Raw genomic sequence first — 23,645 nt, forward strand, 5'->3', positions numbered from 1 at the left:
TACTTTCTTAAACTCGGGTGCACATTTATGTGACCCAAATCTAAATCTCAACAGAGTTGAAATGTGTCAATAACCACGGGTGCATTGATGTGACGTGGTTAGAGATGTATTTTCACAACGTTGCAATTCTCGTTAAAAATAATAATGATAAAAGTAGTAAAAAGTTAAAATTTGCACATAGGTTCAACATGTATTAAAGTCAGATAAATAAGCCGAATATGACAGTTAAGCGACCGTGCTAGAACCACGGAACTCGGGAATGCCTAACACCTTCTCCCGAGTTAACAGAATTCCTTACTCGGATTTCTGGTTCGCGGACTATAATACAGAGTCAATCTTTTCCTCGATTCGGGATTCAACCGGTGACTTGGGACACCATAAATCTCCCAAGTGGCGACTCTGAATCTTTAAATAAAATCCCATTTCGATTGTCCTTTAATTGGAAAAACTCTCTTACACCCCTGCGGGCGCAGGTAAAAATGAGGTGTGACAGCTCTGGCGACTCTGCTGGGGATCAGACCCAGAATCTCTGGTTCAGGATTCAGAATTCGAGCTTAGATAAATTGTTATATTTGGCTTTATCTGATTTTGTTACATGTTTGGGCCTAACGTGCTAAGTGATGCTTTTACCGCTTTGATATTATCTGAACTGTATATAAATTGTTACAAAACCCTTCTCTTCTCATCTTCGGGGATGTGCTCGTTGGTCGAGACTCCCTATTCTTTTAGTGTCATACCTTGAAATAAGAAAGAGGCTCGGACAAGTTACTAAGCCGGATGGCCTTTTGGTTCCCGGTACGAAGCCCCCTCCTCGACTCGAGTTGTCCGCTCGGGTACACAGTCTAGAACAAATACCCTAGGTTATGAACCTAGAATAACTCAGCTTCATGCCGGATCCCTAGTAGGAACGTTTGTTTGCATCACGTGCATTTGACTTCGGAGGCTCAACACAGGGGTTGGGTCTGTCTAGGACAGGTGTACCAAAAATGACAAAAGACTATCCTGATGCATCTTACTTGCTACTTGTGCATTTGTTTGCTTCGGAATTGCATGTTGATCGGCTTTTGAATGTTTTTAAGGAAAGAGAGATAGAGGTACGCGAGTTAAAAAGAGTTAATCGCATGTTTTGAAAAAAAAACAATATCCAAATAGTGTCGAAACTCTGCCGAATTTTTGAAGAAATGAAAAAAAAGGAAAAAAAAAAGAGAAAAAGAAAAAAAAGGTTTTGTTTATGAAAAATAGTTTTATTCGCCAATGAAAAAAGAGTCTTGTTTTCAAAAGAAGTTTGTTTTATCAGCCCGAACTACGCCATTTTGAGTCTCACAGGGTGTGAGATACGTAGGCAGCCCTCATCGGGTCCAACTTCCTTTTCGCAAAAATAGCCAAAAGAACAAAATTTTACTTTTATTTGAAAAATAGTTAGAGTAATGACATTCTTGTCAAAAATAGCTGAATGTCCTTAAAAAGGGCGCTGGAAGGCCGTTTTTGCAAGAACAACCACCTGTAGTCATTTTTTACAAGGCTTTCACCAGTGAGCCAACACAGCCTTAAAATCTTCGTTCTCGAAGTACTGAAAGGCCGTATTTGCGAAATCGGGTTTTTATTTTATTTTTGAAAAAATGTGTGTTAATTTTATTTTGAGTCAAATAAGTCTTAAATTTTAAACACCCCAGTAGACAGCAAGAATGAGCACGAGTCAGAATTTGTCGGTAGCAGTTATGAACAAAATCCCTTTGGAGTTGCATATGTGGTGGGAAGATCTGGGCAAGTCAGAGTAGGATAAGGTCAATCTACATTTTGGGGGGTCTCACCGGGTTATTAAAGATCAGACCTAGAGGAGACATCATAAAGGCTTCGGTTACGTTCTGGGACCCGGCCCATAACGTATTTCACTTCTCGGATTTTGAACTCACCCCGACCTTGGAAGAGATAGCAGGTTATATGAAAAGTATTGCAGGTTTGAGGCATAAGTATCGGATCGCGCCAAGGGCAGTTAACTCTCACAAATTCATGGATTTGCTAAAGATAAGCAAGGAAATCCAATATTCCGAGTTGGAAGGGGGGTTTTTCCACTCTACGTTTTATATACCAGAAGTACGGGCATGTAGGGGGGTTCAATGATCCAGAAAGCGGGGTTTGCAGTAAAGGAAATCGAAGAAAATGGGACGAGCATAGGCGTTTCGCTTTCATGGTAGCATTCTTGGGCATTGTGGTGTTTCCCCGAAAAGACAGAAATATTGATTTAAAGGTGGCGGGAGTCGTCAAAACCCTGATTACCAATAACAAAAGCACGCTTGCCCCTATGATAGTATCCGAGATGTACCGAGCTCTCACATGCTTGTAAAGCCGAGGTAGATTTCTTCGAGGGGTGCAGTTTGTTATTGCAGCTGGGGATGATCGAGCACTTGTGTCATCATCCTCAGTACATGAGCTATAGATCTACAAACAAAAACTGTAGTGAAAAACATAACAAGAGGGTTTCAGGGCTTAGATTGCTGGAGGGGTTTGAAGACTGGGTATCCTATCTCCGTGCCATCACCGCGGTACAAATAGATTGGACATTGGGTTGGCTTCTTGTTGTGTATATGCCCACCACTGGTCCTTACTTCCTCTTAGTGGGACTCCGAGGTATTCAACCTTATGCACCTTACCGGGTGACGAGACAATTGGGAAGATGTCAGGTGGTACACCCAGATGAAGATCTTAGTGTTTATGCAGTCGAGGTTGGCAACGACGGCCAATTTCATGAAAAGACCGTTCGTTATATATGGAGCAAATGCCAGTACTTGCCGGCGAATACTCGAGTGCATGACCTATCCAGAGGCAAAGTCTCACCTGCTTATCTCGCCTGGTATAGAAAGAAGAGCATTTCAAGAGACAAACCAGAACGGCCGACCAAAAGACCTCACCTCCAAGATTTTGCTGAGTCATCGCAAGAACAGTGGGGTTGGCTTGCAAAAGAAGAAAACTACAGGGCAGAAATAGGCAAGCTAAAACAACAGATTAGGGACCTGGAGTTTGAAAACAGTGTGCAAGCTGCTGCCGACAAAGGGGAAAGGAACAAATTGGCCCAAGAAATAGGGGCCCTAAAGGCCCAAATCCGACAAATAAGAAAAGATGCTGACAACCAACAAAAGAGTCGGTCGGATGAAAGGTTGATAAATGGGCTAAAAATCAAATCACCGAATGTCAAAAAGGTTCAGAAAGATCGGAAGCTAGCAAGAATCTGAGCCAGATGGGCAAGGGGTACAGAAGCGCGAGCAAATCATATGCGGCAAATAAAGAGGGACTACGAAGGGAACATCGCTATAATGAGAGAAACAATATCCACTCTCAAAGAGCGGATCTTTAGACAAGCCCGAGATGCCAGAATAGATAGGAGGCATTGTTATGATCTGATGGCCCGAATGGAGAAACAGATGAATGAGTTTCAGGATCAACTCTTTTACAACGCTTAAGTGCTAGGGACGCGGAATCAACAAATAGAGCGATTGCTTATGGAAAGGGAAGAATCGACGATATCGGGCACTACATCACCATAAAGTGCCTAGCTTGTGAGGATATCTCCCGTACCACCTTCTTTGATTCAATAATGATTTATGTCCACCATATCATTGGAAGATTTGAAAGATCTACAGAGGGTCTTGAACCAAAGCCCGCGGCGAGGCCGAACGACGCCCCCCGGGCGCCAAAATTCAAAACTCTGAGACATTCACAGTTTGAAGTCTGTATGTTCCTTGTCTTCAGAGTCTGTTGCCCGTTGGAGTTTGTATTTCCCCTTTTTGCATAAAGTCTGTAGTCTATATCAAGTCTGTCGGTTTCCTTTCAAAAATGTCTTCCCTTGTAATAGAACGTTTTTGCTAATGAAGATTGAAAAATCCAAAAATGATGTCTTTATTTTTCGCACTTGTGGTCAGAACTACGCACGGTCTGATTCATGCGGGGACATGATACGTAGGCAATCCACATAAGATTCGACCACCATCAAAAGGAAAAAATATATACATATAGAAAAGAGAAAAAATGAGAAAACAAAGAAAATAAAGGAAGGATTGGGAGGCGTTCAAAAGGAGCACAATTATAAGAAGCCGGAATGACGCACGTAACTGAAGCAAATGCATGATAGAAAGGGTTAATTGCCTAGTTTCATTGCATCCTCAATGTGTGTTTTCCTATCTGTTGAAAACCCTAACACTAACAGGTTGCTCCCATTTTTGTCCTCTTTCAATCTCCAGAAAGGTGGTTGGTTGTGGTTCTAAAGTAACGCTTCCCTGCAACACGAAGGCAAAAGACAATGGCAGAGAACAACAGAATTAATTGGGTTGGTACCGATGCCCGAAAACACCTGGTTGAACAGGACTACGGGTTGGTAGAAGAGGTAAAAATGTTGAGACAGCATGTGGCAGACATGTATCGGGCATGGATGATTGGGAAAGCACCACCCTTGCCACCGCCTAGCTTCCTGAACTCTATCCTTACCCAAACACCTAACACAATAGCGGATGGTCCTCCATACTCTCCATATCTACCCACTTATGACAGCTTTCCCAGCCACCTGAGTAGCTCCATCACTCGTCGTCCAACTACATTTTTCCAACGCTACTCCCCTCCCCAACACTATTTCTCTCCATGAGACTCCCAAAGACATGCTTCACTTTCCAAGTACCCAGCTGCACAAAATGCCTATCCACCCCCACGAGCACACTAGAAACCCCCTGGATCTGGTTTTAGGCCAAACCAGGCATTTAGGAACAAGAGGTTGCTGAAACGAGAAAAGTCTCTCACCCCTATCGGAGAATCTTATGCAAGTATGTTTGAAAGGATAAAGCATGCTGGTCTGATTGAGCCGCTCCCCGAATATACTCCAGATCCACGTGCAAGAAGCTTTGATCCTACTACATGATGCACATACCACTCCAATGTCCCAGGCCATAGCATTGAGAGTTGTCATTCGTTGAAAAGGGAAATAGAAAGAATGATTCACGAAGGAGTGATTGCGATTGACGACAGTAATAAAGAGCATGTGAACCCTCTTGGGATATTGACTATGGTTGAATATGTTGAAGCGGATAGTGGTCTCGATGCGAAGCTCAGTGGCTAAGATGCCATGCTTGGTAATTGGGGAGACGCTCTATTCCTTGGTCAGCCGGAGTGGGGCTTTTGGTGGTTTATTTTGTTGTCATTTATGTTATCCGGGTTATTCTAGGGTTGTGATACAGATATTTTCTTGTGTCAAACCCTATTATCCTTCCATTTTGTCATAGGTGTTTGCTTAGTTTTGTCCAGGTTTGTTTCAGGTTTGTTCCAAGATTGTACTCTAGTTGCTTTACTTGTCTTGTTGTGCGAACCATTTCACCGATTGTCTAATGCAAATTCTGGTCTTTTGTTATCTCCGGTCATCTTCTTTGTTTAGTTCCTTTTTATCCTTTTGTGTTTTCTTTTGTGCAAACGTCGATTCTAATGACATGACATGAGCGCAAGGTTTAGTCCTAATCTTAAAAGTTAATTATAAAGCCATTGGGAGATGATCGGGACACTTAAGGGAAATAGGAACAACTTGAGGTCATTTGAAGCCCGAGCCGCGTGAAACTAGGGCAAGTAAAATACAAAGAAAACCATAAAAGCAAGTTAGCCATATTGGCAAGGAGGTTGTTCATGGTAACGAAAGTGAGAGTGTTTCCCAACGGTGCTTTAAAAATGACAAATGAAAAGGCGAATGTATGGATATGGTTATCAAGTCTGGCACAATCAGAAGATGTGGCGAATGTTTAATTGGGTTGTTTGTGCTTGGCATGTTTTGAAGATTGGAATGACTAAGGCATTTTATTCCTCTACCTAAATACTTCATCCTTCGTTTAAACCTTTGAGCCTTATTGGTTTTCTTTCATACCCCTCGTTCGGAATCGGTAGCAAAGATTAGAAAACACAAGCATGGAAGATAAAGAAAAAGAAAAAGAAAGAGGAAAAGAAAACAACAGAAACAACAAAACAACAAAAGAGGAAGGAGAAAGGAGAAAGGAGAAATGAGAAATGAGAAATTAGAAAAGAGAAAGAAAAAGGAAAAGAAAAGAAAAGGAAAAAAAAAGTGGGAACTACATCTGACCTGATTCCTCAAAAAGGATACGTAGGCGTTTCACGGCTCGGTCATAGTGTAACAAAAAAAATCAAAAATCCCCAAGCAGAAACTGGGGCAGGAGTTGTGTGTGAGGTAAAGAAATCTGATTCCGAAGGTTGTAAATTTTGAACCCAAATCGATTCGTTTTGAGCCGCTAGTACCCTTTCTTTCTAGCCCTATCCAAAATCCCACGTTACGGTCCAAAGAAAGACCTTTTGACCAGTCTTCGAAAGATGCCAAGTCATGCAAATGGAAGTCGAGAATAACACTCTGATCCCCGACAGAAAAGTAATAAAATGAGAGAGTCTCATCGGTGAAAACCTTCACGGGCACCTTGAGGCGGCTATAAGTTGAGAGAAAAACCAAAATGAGAGAGGCTTGTTAGTGAAAACCCTTCGGGCACTACAAGTCGAATAAAGATTGAGAATCAGATAGGAAAGCACCAGACGAAGATTGTGAAAGGGAATTAACGACGGAGGATAGGCCACGTGTGCATGTCATGGCCAATAGAGTTGGTATCCACATCTGATAGGTTTTACTTTGTAGTTTTCTTGTTAGGAGTCATCTCTTTCTTTTGTCTTTTACTCCGTTCCTTTTTTTTATCTCCTCTTCTTTAGTCTCTTTGGTCAGAACAAGTGAGAAATTATTTCAAAATTTGCCATCAGCTTTCCAATTATGCAAGACGAGATCTGACTAGTACCTCAAAGTGGTATAAGTTAGGAAAGAACAAGCTCAATAAGCTGGTAATAGTCAACGTGCTTTGAGGTTCGGGCAAAATACCCAAGATTGGTCTATATCAATTCAGGGACAATGCAACAAAAGGAGGGCCAGGGGGATTGAACTGAGGGTGTATGCGATGATGAGATTGACAAAAGGGTGAAAGAGTGTCAAGAAGGATATCCCCAGCAGAAATCGAAGGTTATAAGGCCAAGGACAGCGTAAAAATCAAGAAAGAACAACGCGGAAAGCGATGAACATAATTTGGAAATTCATAGGAGACTCGAAGGTTGGGGAAATGCCAGTTCACGAATAGTACCACAAAAGAAGATATTGGGTCTGCACGGGGAAAATGTATTTCAGTAACACAGACGATGGAGAAAGTGGTTAATCAATAAACATGCAAGATCTTTAAGTGAAATCAACTGTTATGAAAAATACATGGGGTCAGATAAGGAGACTGGGAAAATGGTTGAAAAGTTTGTGAATAAGGAATCGTCAAGAAGGTCGGAAGGTATCAGCCAAGTTTCAAGATGGTCAGACAACGCATAGCATGGAAAAAAAAGAAGGAAAACCATCCCCAGCAGGAGTATCACAACCAACCACCACGTTTTAAACTGACCGAATTCTTTCTTTGATTTGAAATAGGGACAGGAAATGCTATTGATGACGGAAAGGTATGATATAAGGAAAGTTATCAAACTGGGGCAGAAAAATTTTCGTTCATTTTTGAAAATTTTTCTGAAGTCAGGTACCCACTTGAGGAAGAAGGAAGATAACATATTTTTAAAAAAGTGTTATCCCCAGCAGTTTGTGAAGGAATGAAACATCAGTTTTGAGGGAAGTAGTGTTGAAGAAGGAAGACAATACAGGTTTTGAGGGAAGCAGTTCTGAAGAAAGATAATTCAAGTTAGAAGGAAAATGGTTCAGAAAGTAAGGGGGAACAATGGCAATACGAATGCAGTTCTAAATTTTTGTTGAAGTCAGGAGCCCACTTGAAGAGAGGAATGGCGTTTTATTTTGTAAGTTGTTGTTGAAGTTAGGAGCCCGCCTGAAGAGAGGAATAGCGTTTTATTTTCTAAGTTGTTGGTTGAAGTCAGGAGCCCGCCTGAAGAGAGGAATGGCGTTTTATTTTCTAAGTTGTTGTTGAAGTAAGGAGCCCGCCTGAAGAGAGGAATGACATTTTATTTTCTAAGTTATTGGTTGAAGTCAAGAGCCCGCCTGAAGAGAGGAATGGCGTTTTATTTTCGAAGTTGTTGTTGAAGTCGGAAGCCCGCCTGAAAAGAGGAATGGCGTTTTATTTTCTAAGTTGTTGTTGAAGTCAGGAGCCCGCCTGAAGAGAGGAATGGAGTTTTATTTTCTAAGTTGTTGGTTGAAGTCAGGAGCTCGCCTGAAGAGAGGAATGGCGTTTTATTTTCGAATTTATTGTTGAAGTCAGGAGCCCGCCTGAAGAGAGGAATGGCATTTTATTTTCTAAGTTGTTGTTAAGTCAGGAGACCGCCTGAAAAGAGGAATGGCGTTTTATTTTCGAAGTTATTGGTTGAAGTCAGGAGCCCGCCTGAAGAGAGGAATGGCGTTTTATTTTTGAAGTTGTTGTTGAAGTCAGGAGCCCGCCTGAAGAGAGGAACGACGTTTTATTTTTAATTTGTTGTTGAAGTCAGAAGCCCGCCTGAAGAGAGGAATGGCGTTTTATTTTCTAAGTTGTTGGTTGAAGTCAGGAGCCCGTCTGAAAAGAGGAACGGCATTTTATTTTTAAGTTGTTGTTGAAGTCAGGAGCCCGCCTGAAGAGAGGAATGGCATTTTATTTTCTAAGTTGTTGGTTGAAGTCAGGAGCCCGCCTGAAGAGAGGAATGACGTTTTATGTTCGAAGTTGTTGTTGAAGTCAGGAGCCCGCTTGAAGAGAGGAACGACGTTTTATTTTTAAGTTGTTGTTGAATTCAGGAGCCCTCCTGAAGAGAGGAATGGCATTTTATTTTCTAAGTTGTTTGTTGAAGTCAGGAGTCCGCCTGAAGAGAGGAATGGCGTTTTATTTTTAAGTTGTTGTTGAAGACAGGAGCCCGCTGGGAGAGAGGAAGGGCATTTTATTTTCAAGTTCTGAAGTCGGGAGCCCGCCCGTATAAAAGAGGAATACATTGAAGTTTGTAGTCAGTAACGCGACGGGTTACAACAAAAATCCCCAGCATAAATTAAAGTTCAGAAGTCAAAAGGAAGGCAACACTAGTCAGAAGAAGGCAATTCAAGCTTCGAAGGAAAAATAATTCGAAGCTCACAAAAGGAAATGAGAATTTCAAATTCGGCAATCAAGTGAAGACTACGAGTCAAGACAGAAAGAAAGAAACATCAGAGGAAATACCAGTCAGCAAGACATCAAAGCAATAAGAGACACAGGAGCAAGTCTGAAGATCTAGATAAGATTTTGTAATTCCTAGTTTAGTCTAGCTTCTTGTTTTCTTTTAGCATGGTGTAATAAGGAGGTTAGTAAGCAGGTAGCAGCAGCAGCAATAGCAGTAACAACAAAACCACAGCTTCATGGTAGTCTCAACTACCGAAACTTCTCGAACTACATTGACCTGATTCCCTTTTAGCCAGGGATATGTAGGAAACCTTTGAAGCAGAGGTTCGGTCAAATCTTTCAAAAATGCTTCACACGGAGTAGCCGAACGGGCAAAAATCGCTCGTATCCGCTCACTTTATCTTTGCACGAAAACTCTTCATGTTTCCGGACAAAGAGGGGCAGCTGTGAGCATGTGATTTTTGCCCTACAAGACCTACTCCCAAAAATTCAAAATAAAATAGTTTTGTGTTGCTTGTGATTTATTTGTACTTGTCTGTGCATGTTTATTTTTACTTTAATTAAGAAAAATACAAAAATATTTGTTGCATGTGCATTTAGGAGTTAAGTTTACAAGTAGGAATTAATTGAACAATATTTGGATTTTGCGAGAATGAAAATCACAAAATATGTACTTGCCATTTTTATTTTATTTTTTTAGCATTTAATCTCCAGTTGTGTGATTTTATTTTAGTTGGTATTTAATGGTGTGATAAATGTTATTAGGAAATAATTAGTATTTTTTTAATTTGGTTTATAATTTAATTTAGAAGTTTAGTTTTATTAATTAGGAAATAAAAGAAAATTGAAAAGGAAAAGATAATAAGAAGAGGAAATCTGGTTGGGCCAATTTGGCCAAGCCCAAGACCAAAACCCAGTTCCTACTCAAGAAAATCAGCCCAATACCTGCCCCAAATCCAGTCCACCTGCGACTAACCTAGAACGACATCGTTTGGGCATTGTGAATCTGGACCATCAATCTCATACGATCAAACGGTGCAGTCCGTCTCCAGATATATCCAAACGACGTCGTATCTGGCCAATAGATCCAAGCCATTGATTTGTTTTGATTGAACGGTCCAGATCACCCCGCCCATAACCCGTTTTTGACCCATTCACTATATCCGGTCTAACCCGATCCCTAGTACTACTCCAAACATCACCGTTTCTCATTAGTGAAATGATCAAGGCCGTTGATCGTGAATGATCCAACAGCCAAGATCAAATCCCCACCCCACTATATATTACTAAAACCATACCCCGCCCCCTAAGCCATACCCCCCCCCCTTCGCCTTCGTCTCTAACCTAGAGACAGGCCCGAACACCTGCCGCCTTCAACCACCGCCCTCCACCCACCAGAAATCGCCTCACGGCGGTTTCGGTGGTCCAAACAGCCCCAAAATTACACCATAGCCTCCCCACGACGTCCTCTTTCCAAATCTCATATCATCTTTCCTCGAATCAGTACCCAACGATTCGAATCTTAGATCGAAGAATCGAACCAAACTCTAATCCGTCCAATGACCACCAAAATTACACCACAGCTTCCCCTCGACCTCCCCAACCTAACCCCTCTAACCATCACCCCCGAATTGTGGCTGACTGCTTCGAATCTCAGATCGAAGGCACGACCTCAAACCTCAAACCTACCCAATCAGTCCTAAAGTTACACCACTGAACCACCTAGCTACCCCCGTCCCAAATCCCACCCAGGTTCTGTCCAAATCTTGTTAGAGCTTTTCGAATTTCAAATCGAAGGCAAACCCTAGAGGTACCAGCTTCAGACTGTGTACAAAGTTAAAGGTTTGAGTTCTTAACTGACTTTAGTCGAGTGTTCTCAGTCGAGAACACTCGATTAAGGTCCGTTTTGGCTTCAAAATTTCAAGACGAAGTGTCAATGAGAACGGAGTTCATTTGGGTTTCTGATTTTTAAGGTATTTCTCCTTTTTTTTCCTTTTTCTTCTTTGATTGTTGTTTGTTGTTTGCCTAATTAGGTTTCCTTGCTATGTTTGTCAATTAATCCTCCTCCTCTTTCGGACCTTTTTCTGGTCCAAATTTTCGTCACTGTATTAATTGGATTTCATAGTTGATAGTATTTAGTTGGAATCGCTCGAACCCCTGTCTGTTTGGTTGCACTCTGGATTAGCTTGTTCTTTACATTGTTGAGTATTTCGAGTTAAACAAGTTTAGTGGGTGATTGTATAAAACTGTGATCGTTTGAAATTACTGTTGATTCAAATTGTTTTATTAGGTTATGTTTGATTCTTTCCTCTCTATTGCCAATTAGTTTGTTGCATATGAATTTGGGATATTACAATGTTTCATTCATTTTTAGGCAAGTATTGGTTTAGAATTGTGAATGCAGTCAGTTATTCCCATATACATGTGCATCTTAGCAGTTTTACATCAGTCTGCTATTTGATCTAATCTAAGTTCTAAGTTCGAACTGCTAAGTGAATTTGAATTAAATTGGTTATAGCTGTTGTAGTTTGGTGATCAATTAGGAATCAGCTTAGTTATTTGATTAAGGAGATTGGTTATAGCTGATGAGGTACATGGGATTGGACTAGGACAGTAAATCACAGTAATTTCAGGGGTAGTTTCGGGGTTTAAAAGTTTGGCAAAATGGTCTTGCTAAGTGGGCTGTCAGTAAAGCACCTAATTAACATTAAACTAATGTATTTGTTTAGTGCTAATGGGGAACAAAACATAATGGTATGGAAGGCTTAAAAGGGATTGATTAAAATATGTGGCCCATGCCTGTTTGAACATTAAATAAGGAAAGGACAAGGGATAATGGGAAAAAGAGACTCTAGTGGAATTCTAAAAGAGATCATGGGCAGAATTAGTTTCTTAATTTTTCCTGAGTACTTTTGAGAGCTGGCAAGGCCAGTGTTTGGGTATAAGTGGAGGGACTTAGTACAGAACTAGGAGGAGACTGGAGAAGAGAAGAGCAATCTCAAAAAGAGAGTAAAAAAGATAAAGGAAGAGAAACAGACAAGAAAAAATATATTATCGTTCCATTGAGGAAATTTCTGATTCTAGTTCATCTAGGATTAAAATAGCTTAAGTTTTCTTGGTATTGTTGGGTAACTGAAGCTTGAAAGGTACAAGAATATGATTTCATGTTGAATCTGGTTTGTTCGACGGAGTTGATTGGTTATCTGCTTGGGTTTATTGATTGATGGGGTTGATTCTTGGATTCTCTGGTGTCATTTGTTTCTGAAAATTCTCCTATTGTCGTTGTTGAACCCTGCTGGATTGGTCATTTGCTGCTGCTGTTACTGTTTGACTAACCCCCTCATTTTTTGGTTTATACTTCAACTTCCAGGTACACGACTCGAGACTCTATGGCTGTAGCTTCACATGATTGAAACATAAAATCAATGAAGATTGACCAAATGTCTTCTGTTGTTTTTTTTAAAATTGATTCGTTGTCTGTGATTTGAACTTGGACTATAGTTCAATTGTGTGGAACAAAATTAGTTTTGTAATCATATGAACTAGATTCGAACAGGGCTGTTGTATAATTTGAACTGCAATTGGATTGTGTTAACTATCATTTGGTACAGACTGTTAGGTAGTATGAGAACTTACTTTCCTTATTAACTGGGGATTTGCATGTTCGATAGCTGTTATTTTGAAAGTTTTTCTGTGATCCGTTTATTGTGCAGTAGATGTTAGTTGCATTTTGAGGACCGAAATAGGGATTGTTGTAGTTAAGGTAGTTGTACTGGGCTGCACCAATTGAGTGAACTTTTCGAATTGGTCATAGGTAATCTGGTTGTTAATATGAATACAGGTTGATGCACCTTCACCTAAAGCCAAAGCTTGTAGTAGTTATATCAATCAGCCACTTAGTTAATTGTAACTTCATATGATTAATTACCTTAAGCATCAATTGATATATTAGCTTGAAGTAGTATTTTCAAATTAGTACAAGAATGTTAGTAAACATCAAAATGTGCGCGTCTATTGGATTTATCCATTAAACCTGATAAGTTTCACTTAGTTATTAAGGTGTTAATCTGATCAGCAACATCTGAATAATGCATCAGAACAATTGTTAACTGGTCTTTTGCTCAATTTGAACTATCATGTTTGGCTTAATCACGTGGGCTTAACCATTCCTTTTACCCCAAGAGGTGTAATCTCCAGATTGATAAACGTGCAGCCCAGGTCCCGTTTTATGACTGTATGCGCTTGGACTTGGGCTGAGATATACGGATGGCCAGTTTTGAAGCCCGATGTTTGGCTTTGGTACATCATCACCAATTAGTCTGCTCCAACCCCGAAACAAATCGATTAGTACTTGTTTATTTATTAAAGATCAAAAAAATAGAAATCATAGTTACCTTAGGATATTCCCTTTAAAATAAATAATAGATGAGATGATCCTCGCCAAATAAACGCATAAATTGCGGGGCCCTAAATAAATGGTTAAAATGAAACATTTAAAATTCAGGATGGGCCGCTTAGTGAATTTCACGGCCCTCCCCAAAGATAATAATGCGCTAGTCATTCTAGACGCGCTTTTAATAATTTATTTTCTTAAACTCGGGTGCACATTTATGTGACCCAAATCTAAATCTCAACAGAGTTGAAATGTGTCAATAACCACGGGTGCATTGATGTGACGTGGTTCGAGATGTATTTTCACGGCGTTGCAATTCTCGTTAAAAATAATAATGATAAAAGCGATAAAAAGTTAAAATTTGCACATAGGTTCAACATGTATTAAAGTCAGATAAATAAGTCGAATATGACAGTTAAGCGACCGTGCTAGAACCACGGAACTCGGGAACGCCTAACACCTTCTCCCGGTTTAACAGAATTCCTTACTCGGATTTCTGGTTCGCGGACTGTAGTACAGAGTCAATCTTTTCCTCGATTCGGGATTCAACCGGTGACTTGGGACACCATAAATCTCCCAAGTGGCGACTCTGAATCTTTAAATAAAATCCTATTTTGGTTGTCCTTTAATTGGAAAAACTCCCTTACGCCCCTGCGGGCGCAGGTAAAAAGGAGGTGTGACAATCAATAGTCGATCCCAAATCAATTTTACCTTTTCTATGGCTTGCTGAACCAGGTCTGGCCCGTGTAATCCATATTCTCTAACATCAAACCACCTTATAGGCGACCTACACTTCCTTCCATAAAGAGCTTCGTATGGAGCCATCTGAATATTGGAATGGTTACTATTATTACATGCAAACTCAATAAGCAGAAGGTGATCATCCCAGCTACCTTTGAAGTCTATTACACAAACTCATAACATATCCTCCAGTATTTGAATACTACGCTCAGCATGTCTGTCTGTCTAGGGATGAAATGTTGTACTAAGACTTACTTGAGTCCCCAATTCTTTTTGGAAAGACCTAAAGAAGTTAGCTATAAATTGAGATCCTCTATCAGAGATAATAGATACAAGGACATCATGCAGTCGTACTATTTCCTTAAAATAATGTTTGCATAATCCTCTGAGGAATATGTAGTTCTAACGGGTAGAAAATGGGCTGACTTTGTAATCCTATCTACAATCATCCATATCAAATCGAACTTACGCTGGGTACGAGGTAAGCCTACGATGAAGTCCATATTGATTACTTCCCATTTCCATGACGGAATCTCCATAGCCTGCAATAAGCCAGGTTTTTTATGCTCAATCTTAACCTACTGACAGTTAGGACACTGAACAACAAATTCTGCTATATCCTTTTTCTTTCCATCCCACCAATACACTTCCCTAATATTATGATATATCTTTGTTGCTCCTAGATGGATAGAATAACCAGAATAGTGAGTTTCTCCCATAACCTACCGACGCAGCTCCGCAACATTAGGCACATTTAATTGCCCTTGATATCTAAGGACCCCATCTTCTATAATTTCAAACGGCATCTTCTCCTTCTGAAGGGTGGTATCCCTATAAAGAACTAACACAGGATCCTCGTACTGCCATTCCTTTACTTAATTTATTGAAGAGGATGTTACCGTATCCTGAATAGTAATTCCAATATTGTTTGAGTCCAGTAACCGAACTCCAAGACTAGCTAGCTGATGAACCTCATGGGCTATTCCCCTCTTTTCTGGCTACAAATACGACATGCTACCCATAGATCTACGGCTGAGGGTGTCGGCTACTACGTTCGCCTTCCCCAGATGGTATAAAATATTAACATCATAGTCTTTAGGTAGCTCCAACAATCTCCTTTGACGTAGATTCAATTCCTTTTGCTTGAAGATGTACTGGAGGCTCTTATGATCCGTATAGATATCAACGTGAATGCCATACAAGTAACGCCTCCACATCTTTAGTGAATGAATCACCGCGGCTAACTCTAAATCGTGGGTCGGGTAGTTCTTCTCATGCTTTCTTAGTTGTCTAGAAGCATAAGCCACAACCTTACCACGTTGCATCATCACACAACCCTATCCAACGCCTGAAGCATCATAATAGATAACGTAACCATCAGTCCCTTCTGGAAGAGTTACAACCAGTGCTGAAGTTAATCTGTCTTTTAAGGCCTGGAAAACTCCATTGGCAAGCGTCGGTCCACTGAAACCTAGTTCCCTTTTGAGTTAACTTACATGGTTATCCTAATCTTGTACAATTCAGGAAATTCCTCTCTTCGGAGGCCCAAACTTCATCTTTTATCCCTCACAATTGCGCCCTTATCCCATTATTAGGGCAACATTTCATCTATTCTAAACGTTACTAGTCTTAGACTCCTTTGAGTTCACTCGGGCTATACTGAGCCTTCTATAACTTAGAGAAACCATCAACTCTCTTATGAACTTATCCCCAAGGACTTATCCATTCTTGTTACCTTTTTACTAATCTTTTCTTATCCTTCCTCCTGTCTTCCTAGAACCTTGTCGTTTTACCATACTTTGGCTTGCGACCTACAGATATCTATTTATCTTTATTCGCAACCTTTATTAAAGCTTCTTGCACCATGGATTTCCATATTTTATTCCAGAACATCAAGCAAGACACCACATATCACTTTGGTCAAATGAGCTTAGAAGAGAAGAAAATTTCGTTACAAGTTTCATGCAATAACATGCCAAATGGAGAAGCTACGAACCATCATTAGTGTTGTAGGTCTAGGAAAAGTCTTCATTGCCTCAGTCTCTTGTGTATCCACTCGTATGTCTTTACCCGAAATAATATGCCCAAGAGTGCAAAAAAAGTCGATAGAATCAGAAACCTCTCTCTAAAAAATTCTCTGCCTTCTCTCTAGAAAATTCAGTGAACAGTACTTTCGACATCACTTTCCGGTCCCGAAATACGGTGGTGGTAACCAACCAACTTGGTGTCAACAGATACATAATCTCCTTACAAGTAATACCCAATTGGTTACAACTTCAGATCTATAGTCAATTTTTGTAGATCTTAATTTCATTTTCACAAGTTACTGTAGCACACAGATCTCTTCATTCAATTTCAACACAGATTGCGTGAAGCAAATTCAAATCACAGTAGTATCGGTTTATTGCAAACATACTGCAACTTTGTCATGTAAGTAAGTGTTAAAGAAATACAACTGTAATGGACACACAGGAAGGTGGCCAGCCACTTTTGGTGGCTGCGCTACCTACACAACAACCTCCAAACATGGCACAAACATCAGGGATCACAAATAAGCCGATGGATTACTCCAAATTTCTAAAACCTTGCACTTTAAATGCTGCAATGCAGGAGCAACAGGAAGTGGAGCCAATTGATATTCGTACACCTACAATATTAAATGGAGAACATGTTATTCAGTTCACAGAAGCAGAAGTAGAAAGGATGGATATCATTGAAGGATTACAATATGCAATAGTTGGTAAATGTTTTTATGGAAGCCCAGAAATTCAACAACTGCGTAAGTTAATACCAATTCAATGCGAATTAAAGGTGAATGTAACATTGGATTTCTAAGGGATAGACATATTTTGATTAGAATGACATTAAAGCAGGACTATCTTCATTTCTCATCAAAAACTCATTACATTAAGGACAGGGATGGCTATCAATATCAGCTTAGGCCGTTGATCTATGACTCAAAGTTTAGAGCAGATGAAGAAACACCCAAGGCAATGGCTTGGATCTCATTCCCAGGTCTATTTCCAACCTTTTTTGTAAAGGAATGTCTATTTTCTCTAGCTTCAGCAGTAGCTAAACCTATGCATCTCAACATGGCTACAATTAACAAAACCAGACCTAGTTGTGCTAGGGTGAAGGTACTAGTTGATCTACTTGCAGATTTTCCTAAAAAGGTGAGGATGGACATATTCAACGAAGCTAAAGGAACAACAAGAAATGAATGGGTGAGAATTCAATATGACATGCTGCCTAAATATTGCAGACATTGTAAACTTCAAGGGCATGATCAATTTGAATGCTGGAGGATACACCCTTAATTATATGTGGAGAAGGAGAATGATGACCAAGCAGATACAACTAAGAAATAGGACATAAAGAACTCACAGCCTATAAAAATGTTATCTAGTGGAAAGGTCGTGGGAAATGTGATTAATACAGCAAAAGAGCAATGGAAGGAAGTAAAGGACAACAGAGTTAGAATTGCAGTAAATCAAAATACTAGTCGTAGTAATAATGGAATGGAGATATCACCAGCTAAGCAGCTGGAAAACAATAACAATAAAGAGGATACAAGCATTGTAGAGAGACAAGCAGAACCACAGAGCAACAATGGTAAGGAAGTGGAGGCTATAGACAATGAAGATAATGATCATGTTCATGTAGCTAACAAGTTTGAAATATTACGAGGGCTGGAGGAAGAGGAGGAACCTATTAATCAATTGGCAAAAGTGACAGATAATGCAGCAGCAAGCAGTAGTACACCTCACAACCATGCATCTACAAAACAAAAACCAAAAAATATGGTCAATAATGAGGGAAATTTAAATCCTGCAGCACAAATTTTTCTTCTTAATTCATTGGGGATTAGCTCGACTAATGGCCTAGTCATTGGAAATGAGGCATCAAAAGCTATAAACGATACTGCACAATGGGTAGAAAGAAGTTTGAAGAATAAAACAGGAGAGGGAATAGTGAAGAACAATAAACCATGCCAGCAAATCCCTTCACAAGATAAATTAGTGAACAAGGTACCTAATAAAACTCCATATTCTCAAGCAGAAGGGTCAAAATCAACTACATTTAAAGAAAGAGTGCAAGGTTGTGGAGGCAGGCTATGGGATACACAAAGGGAATACGATTCAGAGGAGAACGAAGTACCACAAGGAGCACAAGCTGATGAGGAACCAAATGAGAAGGACAAAGAAGAAGATGAGGAAAGTATAAATGGAGAGCACCAAGTCAATGACAACAATACAACTGAAATTACAGAAATTAGAAACTATGAAGGAAGAGACCAAGAGGTAAATGATCCTGGAGGAACAAAAGATAATCAAATTCAGATATCACAAGAAGACCCACAAGGACACAACACAACAGACAAGGAGAAACAACCAAGACATAAAACAAAAATATTGAATATTACTGTTACAATGGAGAAAAATCAGTTGCAGCTGTTAAAAAGAGGAGAAGAGAAGGCCTTGGTCCCTAAAAGGAATGCATTTGCAGCTACATCAGGAAGTAAGGAAGACAATGAAGAAAGAGAAGAACCTGGTAAGTCAGGATACGACATGGATCAAGAATCAATTACACAACACCTTATGAATGCGGCAAGGCAAGGTGACTTATCACCTGCGCAAGTGGACAAGGCAAAATCAGCAGCAAAAGGCAAGAAGAAGCAACAAAAAGATAACCATGCAGTACCAAAAGCTGGGGTGCACACAAGGAGAACACTAACTAAATCCAACAATCAGTAATGAATGCTATCAATTGGAATATAAGGTTAGTCAACACACAGAAAGCCTTTGAAAGGTTGACAAAAATGCACAGGAAAAATCACTATGATTTTGTAGGATTAATGGAGCCAAAGCAACAAGCAAAAAAATGGAAAGGTACAGAAACAAGATAGGACTTGCACAAGCAATTTTAAATGTTTCCAACAAGATCTGGGCATTCATAGATGAAGCATTTGAAGTAACTGTCATGTACAATATGGTGCAATAATTAACACTACGATTGGTTCATACTGAATTGCATGTGGAGTTTGTTCTAACTTTGATATATGCTAAATGTGATGCAATTGAGAGGATAGAATTATGGGATTCATTATATGAAATGACAAGGGATATGAATGCACCATGGCTAGTAGGGGGAGATTTCAATGTAATATGGGACGAAGAAGAGAAGTTTGGGGGGTTACCTGTGTCATTGAATGAAATTGATGATTTTCGACATTGCGTCAACACTTGCAATCTCTTCGATCTTGGATTTAAAGGTAGCATATTTACATGGTGGAATGGAAGAGCAGAGGAAGACTGTATATTCAAAAGACTAGACAGATGCTTAGCCAACTCACAATTCCAACAAATATTCCCGGGAATAGAGGTGCAACATTTGGCAAAGACTGGATCCGATCATAGTCCAATGTATCTGAAGTGTGATACTGAGACTCCACCAATAAAAAAGCCTTTTAAGTTCTTGAATTTTTGGGTGGAACATGAAACTTTTAAAGACGTGGTGAGAGAGAACTGGACAGCTGATTTCAGTACAAATCCTTTTACTATTCATAATCACAAGTTAAAACAACTAAAGAAAGCCCTTTCATTGTGGAGTAAGGCTACGTTTGGAAATATTTTCCAAAAGATAGCAAGCATGGAGGAGGTTGTGATGGTTCATGAAGCAGAATTTGAAGCAAATCCTACAGGGATGAACAGGGAAAGGCTACAAAAGGTTAAGGCAGAATTGATCAATTGTCTTGCACTAGAAGAAAAAATTTGGCAACAAAAGGCGGGCATGACTTGGTTTAAGGAAGGGGATAGGAATACTAATCTCTTCCACGCACAAGTGAGAGGTAGGAGGAAGAGACTTCAACTTAACAGAATTCAAGATAGTGGAGGAACATGGATTGAAGAAGAAAAAGAAATTGCAGAAGAGGCTATCAGATTTTACGAGGAACAGTTCACAGAAATAGCTTCTCCTTCTTTATTTGAGATCGTAGAACATGTTCCTAATATGATGAACAATGAATAGAATGCAGAATTGATTAAGCAACCAACAAAAGAAGAGGTTAAAGAGGCAGTATTTGGACTTAATGGTAATAGTGCTGGAGGGCCAGATGGTATGACAGGCAAGCTTTATCATTCTTGTTGGGACATAATAAGGGATGACCTTTTCGACATGGTGAGGGCTTTTTTCAATGGCCATGAGTTACCAAAGTGTGTAACATACACAAACCTAGTTCTGATACCAAAGAAAAAAGAAGTTACCACTTTTTCTGATCTAAGACCCATAAGCCTCAGTAATTTTTCAAATAAGGTTATATCGAGGGTCATTCATGAAAGGCTTGTGAAATTTCTCCCAAATCTGATATCGGAGGAACAGACAGGTTTTGTTAAGGGCAGGGATATAGTAGAAAACATCCTTTTAACTCAGGAGATAGTCACTGACATCAGGCTTAGAACAAAGGCTGGACCAAATATCATCTTGAAGCTAGATATGACCAAAGCTTATGATAGATTATCTTGGCTATTCCTAACAAAGGTAATGAGAAAGATGGGATTCACAGAAAGGTTGATAGGGATTGCCTTTGGATTAGTTTCAAACAATTGGTATTCTATTCTAATCAATGGTCAAGCTCATGGTTTCTTTAAATCCTCAAGAGGAGTAAAACAAGGTGATCCTGTATCTCCAACTCTGTTTATCTTGGCAGCAGAAGCATTATCTAGGGGCCTCAATGCACTTCATACTAACCTATATTTTTGTGGATTTGGAATGCCAAAGTGGAGTCCAAAAATCAATCATTTGGCGTATGCAGATGACATGATTATTTTTTCATCATCTGATGAAACTTCTCTGATGCTGATTATGCAAGTGTTGAATGCATATGAAAATGCATCTGGGCAGCTCATCAACAAGATCAAATCAGCAGTGTACCTGCATCATTTAACACACATGGATGTGGTCAGCAAGGTGGAAAGGATCATAGGCATTCAGAGAAATGAATTTCCTATCACATACCTAGGTTGTCCTATTTTTTATGCAAGGAGAAAGTTGGAATACTATCAGCCCCTAATTACTAAGGTAATGGACAAAATGCAATCCTGGCAGGGCAAATTATTATCAGTAGGAGGAAGGGCAGTTCTCATATCCCATGTGCTGCAAAGCATGCCTATGCATCTACTATCAGCTGTAAACCCTCCCAAATATGTGATAAATAGGTTGCACAAACTGTTTGCACAATTTTTCTGGAGCAGCTCTGTAGGAGGAACTAATAGACATTGGGCTTCATGGAATACCTTATGCATGCCACTTGAGGAAGGAGGAATAGGTTTCAGGTCACTACATGATGTAACAAAAGCATTATTCAGCAAATTATGGTGAAATTTCATAACAAAACCAAGCATATGGAGCTCTTTTGTATGTCAGAAATATTGTAAGAAAATGAATTCAGTAGTTGTTCCATGGAAAAGGGGGTCGCATATTTGGAGAAAAATGCTGGAATGTAGAGATCTTATTGAACATCAAATCTTTTGGCAAACAAAAAAGGGTTCCTCACTTTTTTGGTTCGAAAACTGGATAGGTCTTGGAGCACTATATTTTTTAGTTCCTCAGGACTTTGGCATAGATGAAACAGTACAAAATGTACATGAAGTTACCTTAGATGGTGGATGGGATGTGGACAGGCTATTTGAAAGGCTTCCTGAAGACTTAGCAGTACACATTCTAGAGAAAATCAAACCACCTTCACCTCAACAGATTCTTGACGTGCCTTTTTGGATGCTGGAAACAAGAGGATATTTTAGTGTTAAGTCAGCATGGGATTATACGAGAAGAAGAGAAGAACCACTTAAAGCATATAGAATGATATGGGTAAAGGGACTGCCTTTTAAAATAGCATTTTTCATGTGGAAAGTGTGGAAAACAAAGTTACCTTTAGATGATTTCTTGAAAAAGGTAGGCTACTGCATGCCATCAAAATGCTGGTGTTGTGTACATCCTGCTGAGGAATCTTTTCAGCATTTGTTTTTTAGATCAGAAACTGCAAAGACAACTTGGAAGTATTTTCTATCAAGGGCAGGAATAGCTGTGGAAGGACTTACATTGCACCAAGCAATCACAAAATGTTGGACTGCAAATGTGTGCTTAAGGCTCAAACCGGTAATGCAAGCACTCCCTTCATGCATAGTATGGGAACTCTGGAAAAGAGGAAATAGTATGAAATATGGTGATGTTGTGACAACCAGCAGGGTGATTTATCAAGTGTCATCAAATCTCCAGGCATTGGTGAAAGTGAGAAAGCCAGGGATAGACATGGTACCTCACAAATGGGAAGACCTTATAGCCATGATGGAAAATTTCACTCCTAAACTTAAAGTTACCAAAGTCATGTGGGAACCACCAAGTACAGGATGACTAAAGGTTAATACGGATGGGGCATCGAGGGGAAATCCAGGCAGGAGTTCAATAGGTTTTTGTATAAGAAATGAAAATGGAGACATAGTCAAGTCTGTAGGGAGTGAGATTGAGGAGACAACAAACACAGTAGCTGAAGCGATGGCAATGTTAGAAGCACTACGGTTCTGAAGATTCCAACAATACTCTCATGTATGGCTTCGAACTGACTCAATGTTACTAAAAAAGATAATGGATGGGATTTAGAAACCACCATGGATCATATCTGAGCAGGTAGAGGAAATTATGCAACTAATGATTGGGGGCAATTACACAGTTACTCATATTCATAGAGAGGGCAACAAGTTGGCTGATCATTTGGCTAACTATGCTTTAGATCATGGAGAAATCGAATGCCAGCAATTCTGGCATCTAGATGCACAAGGAAGGAGGTTGATTAATGAAGATAAGATGAAATGTCCAAGTCTAAGGGTGAAGGTGGACAGAAGATAAGAAGCAAACAGAATATAAATAGTAGGAGACATGTCAACTTAATCGACCATCAATTCATAAGGGAGGAGGGTGTGTCTAGCGACAAGGTACAATTATGCTATATTAAAAAACAAACACTCTCCAATAATCAAGATGGGCATGTGATATTAGGCTCAACTCAGTAAAATATAACAATTCTATTGGTATATGCACACGCACGCTAGGGACTTGGCATGGAGGGATGCGAAAATCAATTCATGAAAGCACATGGTTTACTCTGAAAAACGAGAAGCATGTCTTTTGGTTGGGGATGCGCAATCGAGCAAAAATAAATGCAGAAAGGAAAAAAAATGCACAAGCATGGAGGGTAGCTGGGGAAATCACATGCTAACTCATAGAAAAGAATGCTGGAAGGTACACATTATGAGTTAAAGTCCTTTGTTGCGGATTCAAAGCTTGTTCTTTTCGGACAAACAACTGCAGTAATGGTGGGCATGCTTGTCTCT

General features: G+C 39.8%; 4 protein-coding genes across 4 annotated transcripts; 3 read left to right on the forward strand and 1 right to left on the reverse strand.

The window, feature by feature from the left end:
• Positions 1-4,172: 4,172 nt before the first annotated feature.
• On the reverse strand, positions 4,173-14,978 carry LOC138869142 (uncharacterized). The gene is made up of 5 exons (XM_070146737.1): positions 14,846-14,978; positions 14,729-14,801; positions 14,515-14,572; positions 14,230-14,343; positions 4,173-4,271 (listed from the first exon to the last, which is right to left on the reverse strand). Exons 1-5 carry the CDS (start codon positions 14,976-14,978, stop codon positions 4,173-4,175), a joined length of 477 nt encoding a protein of 158 aa, XP_070002838.1.
• Positions 14,979-17,654: 2,676 nt separating this feature from the next.
• Positions 17,655-19,013, forward strand: LOC104222303 (uncharacterized). The gene has a single exon (XM_070146738.1). It carries the CDS (start codon positions 17,655-17,657, stop codon positions 19,011-19,013), a length of 1,359 nt encoding a protein of 452 aa, XP_070002839.1.
• A 358-nt stretch (positions 19,014-19,371) lies between these two features.
• LOC138869143 (uncharacterized) lies at positions 19,372-20,286 on the forward strand. Its single transcript, XM_070146739.1, has one exon. It carries the CDS (start codon positions 19,372-19,374, stop codon positions 20,284-20,286), a length of 915 nt encoding a protein of 304 aa, XP_070002840.1.
• Positions 20,287-21,696: 1,410 nt separating this feature from the next.
• LOC138869144 (uncharacterized) lies at positions 21,697-23,160 on the forward strand. Its single transcript, XM_070146740.1, has 3 exons — positions 21,697-22,657; positions 22,757-22,812; positions 22,915-23,160. Exons 1-3 carry the CDS (start codon positions 21,697-21,699, stop codon positions 23,158-23,160), a joined length of 1,263 nt encoding a protein of 420 aa, XP_070002841.1.
• The last annotated feature ends 485 nt before the right edge of the window (positions 23,161-23,645 follow it).

The sequence above is a fragment of the Nicotiana sylvestris genome, chromosome 5 (genome assembly GCF_000393655.2).
Source record: "Nicotiana sylvestris chromosome 5, ASM39365v2, whole genome shotgun sequence".
Taxonomy (NCBI): domain Eukaryota; kingdom Viridiplantae; phylum Streptophyta; class Magnoliopsida; order Solanales; family Solanaceae; genus Nicotiana; species Nicotiana sylvestris.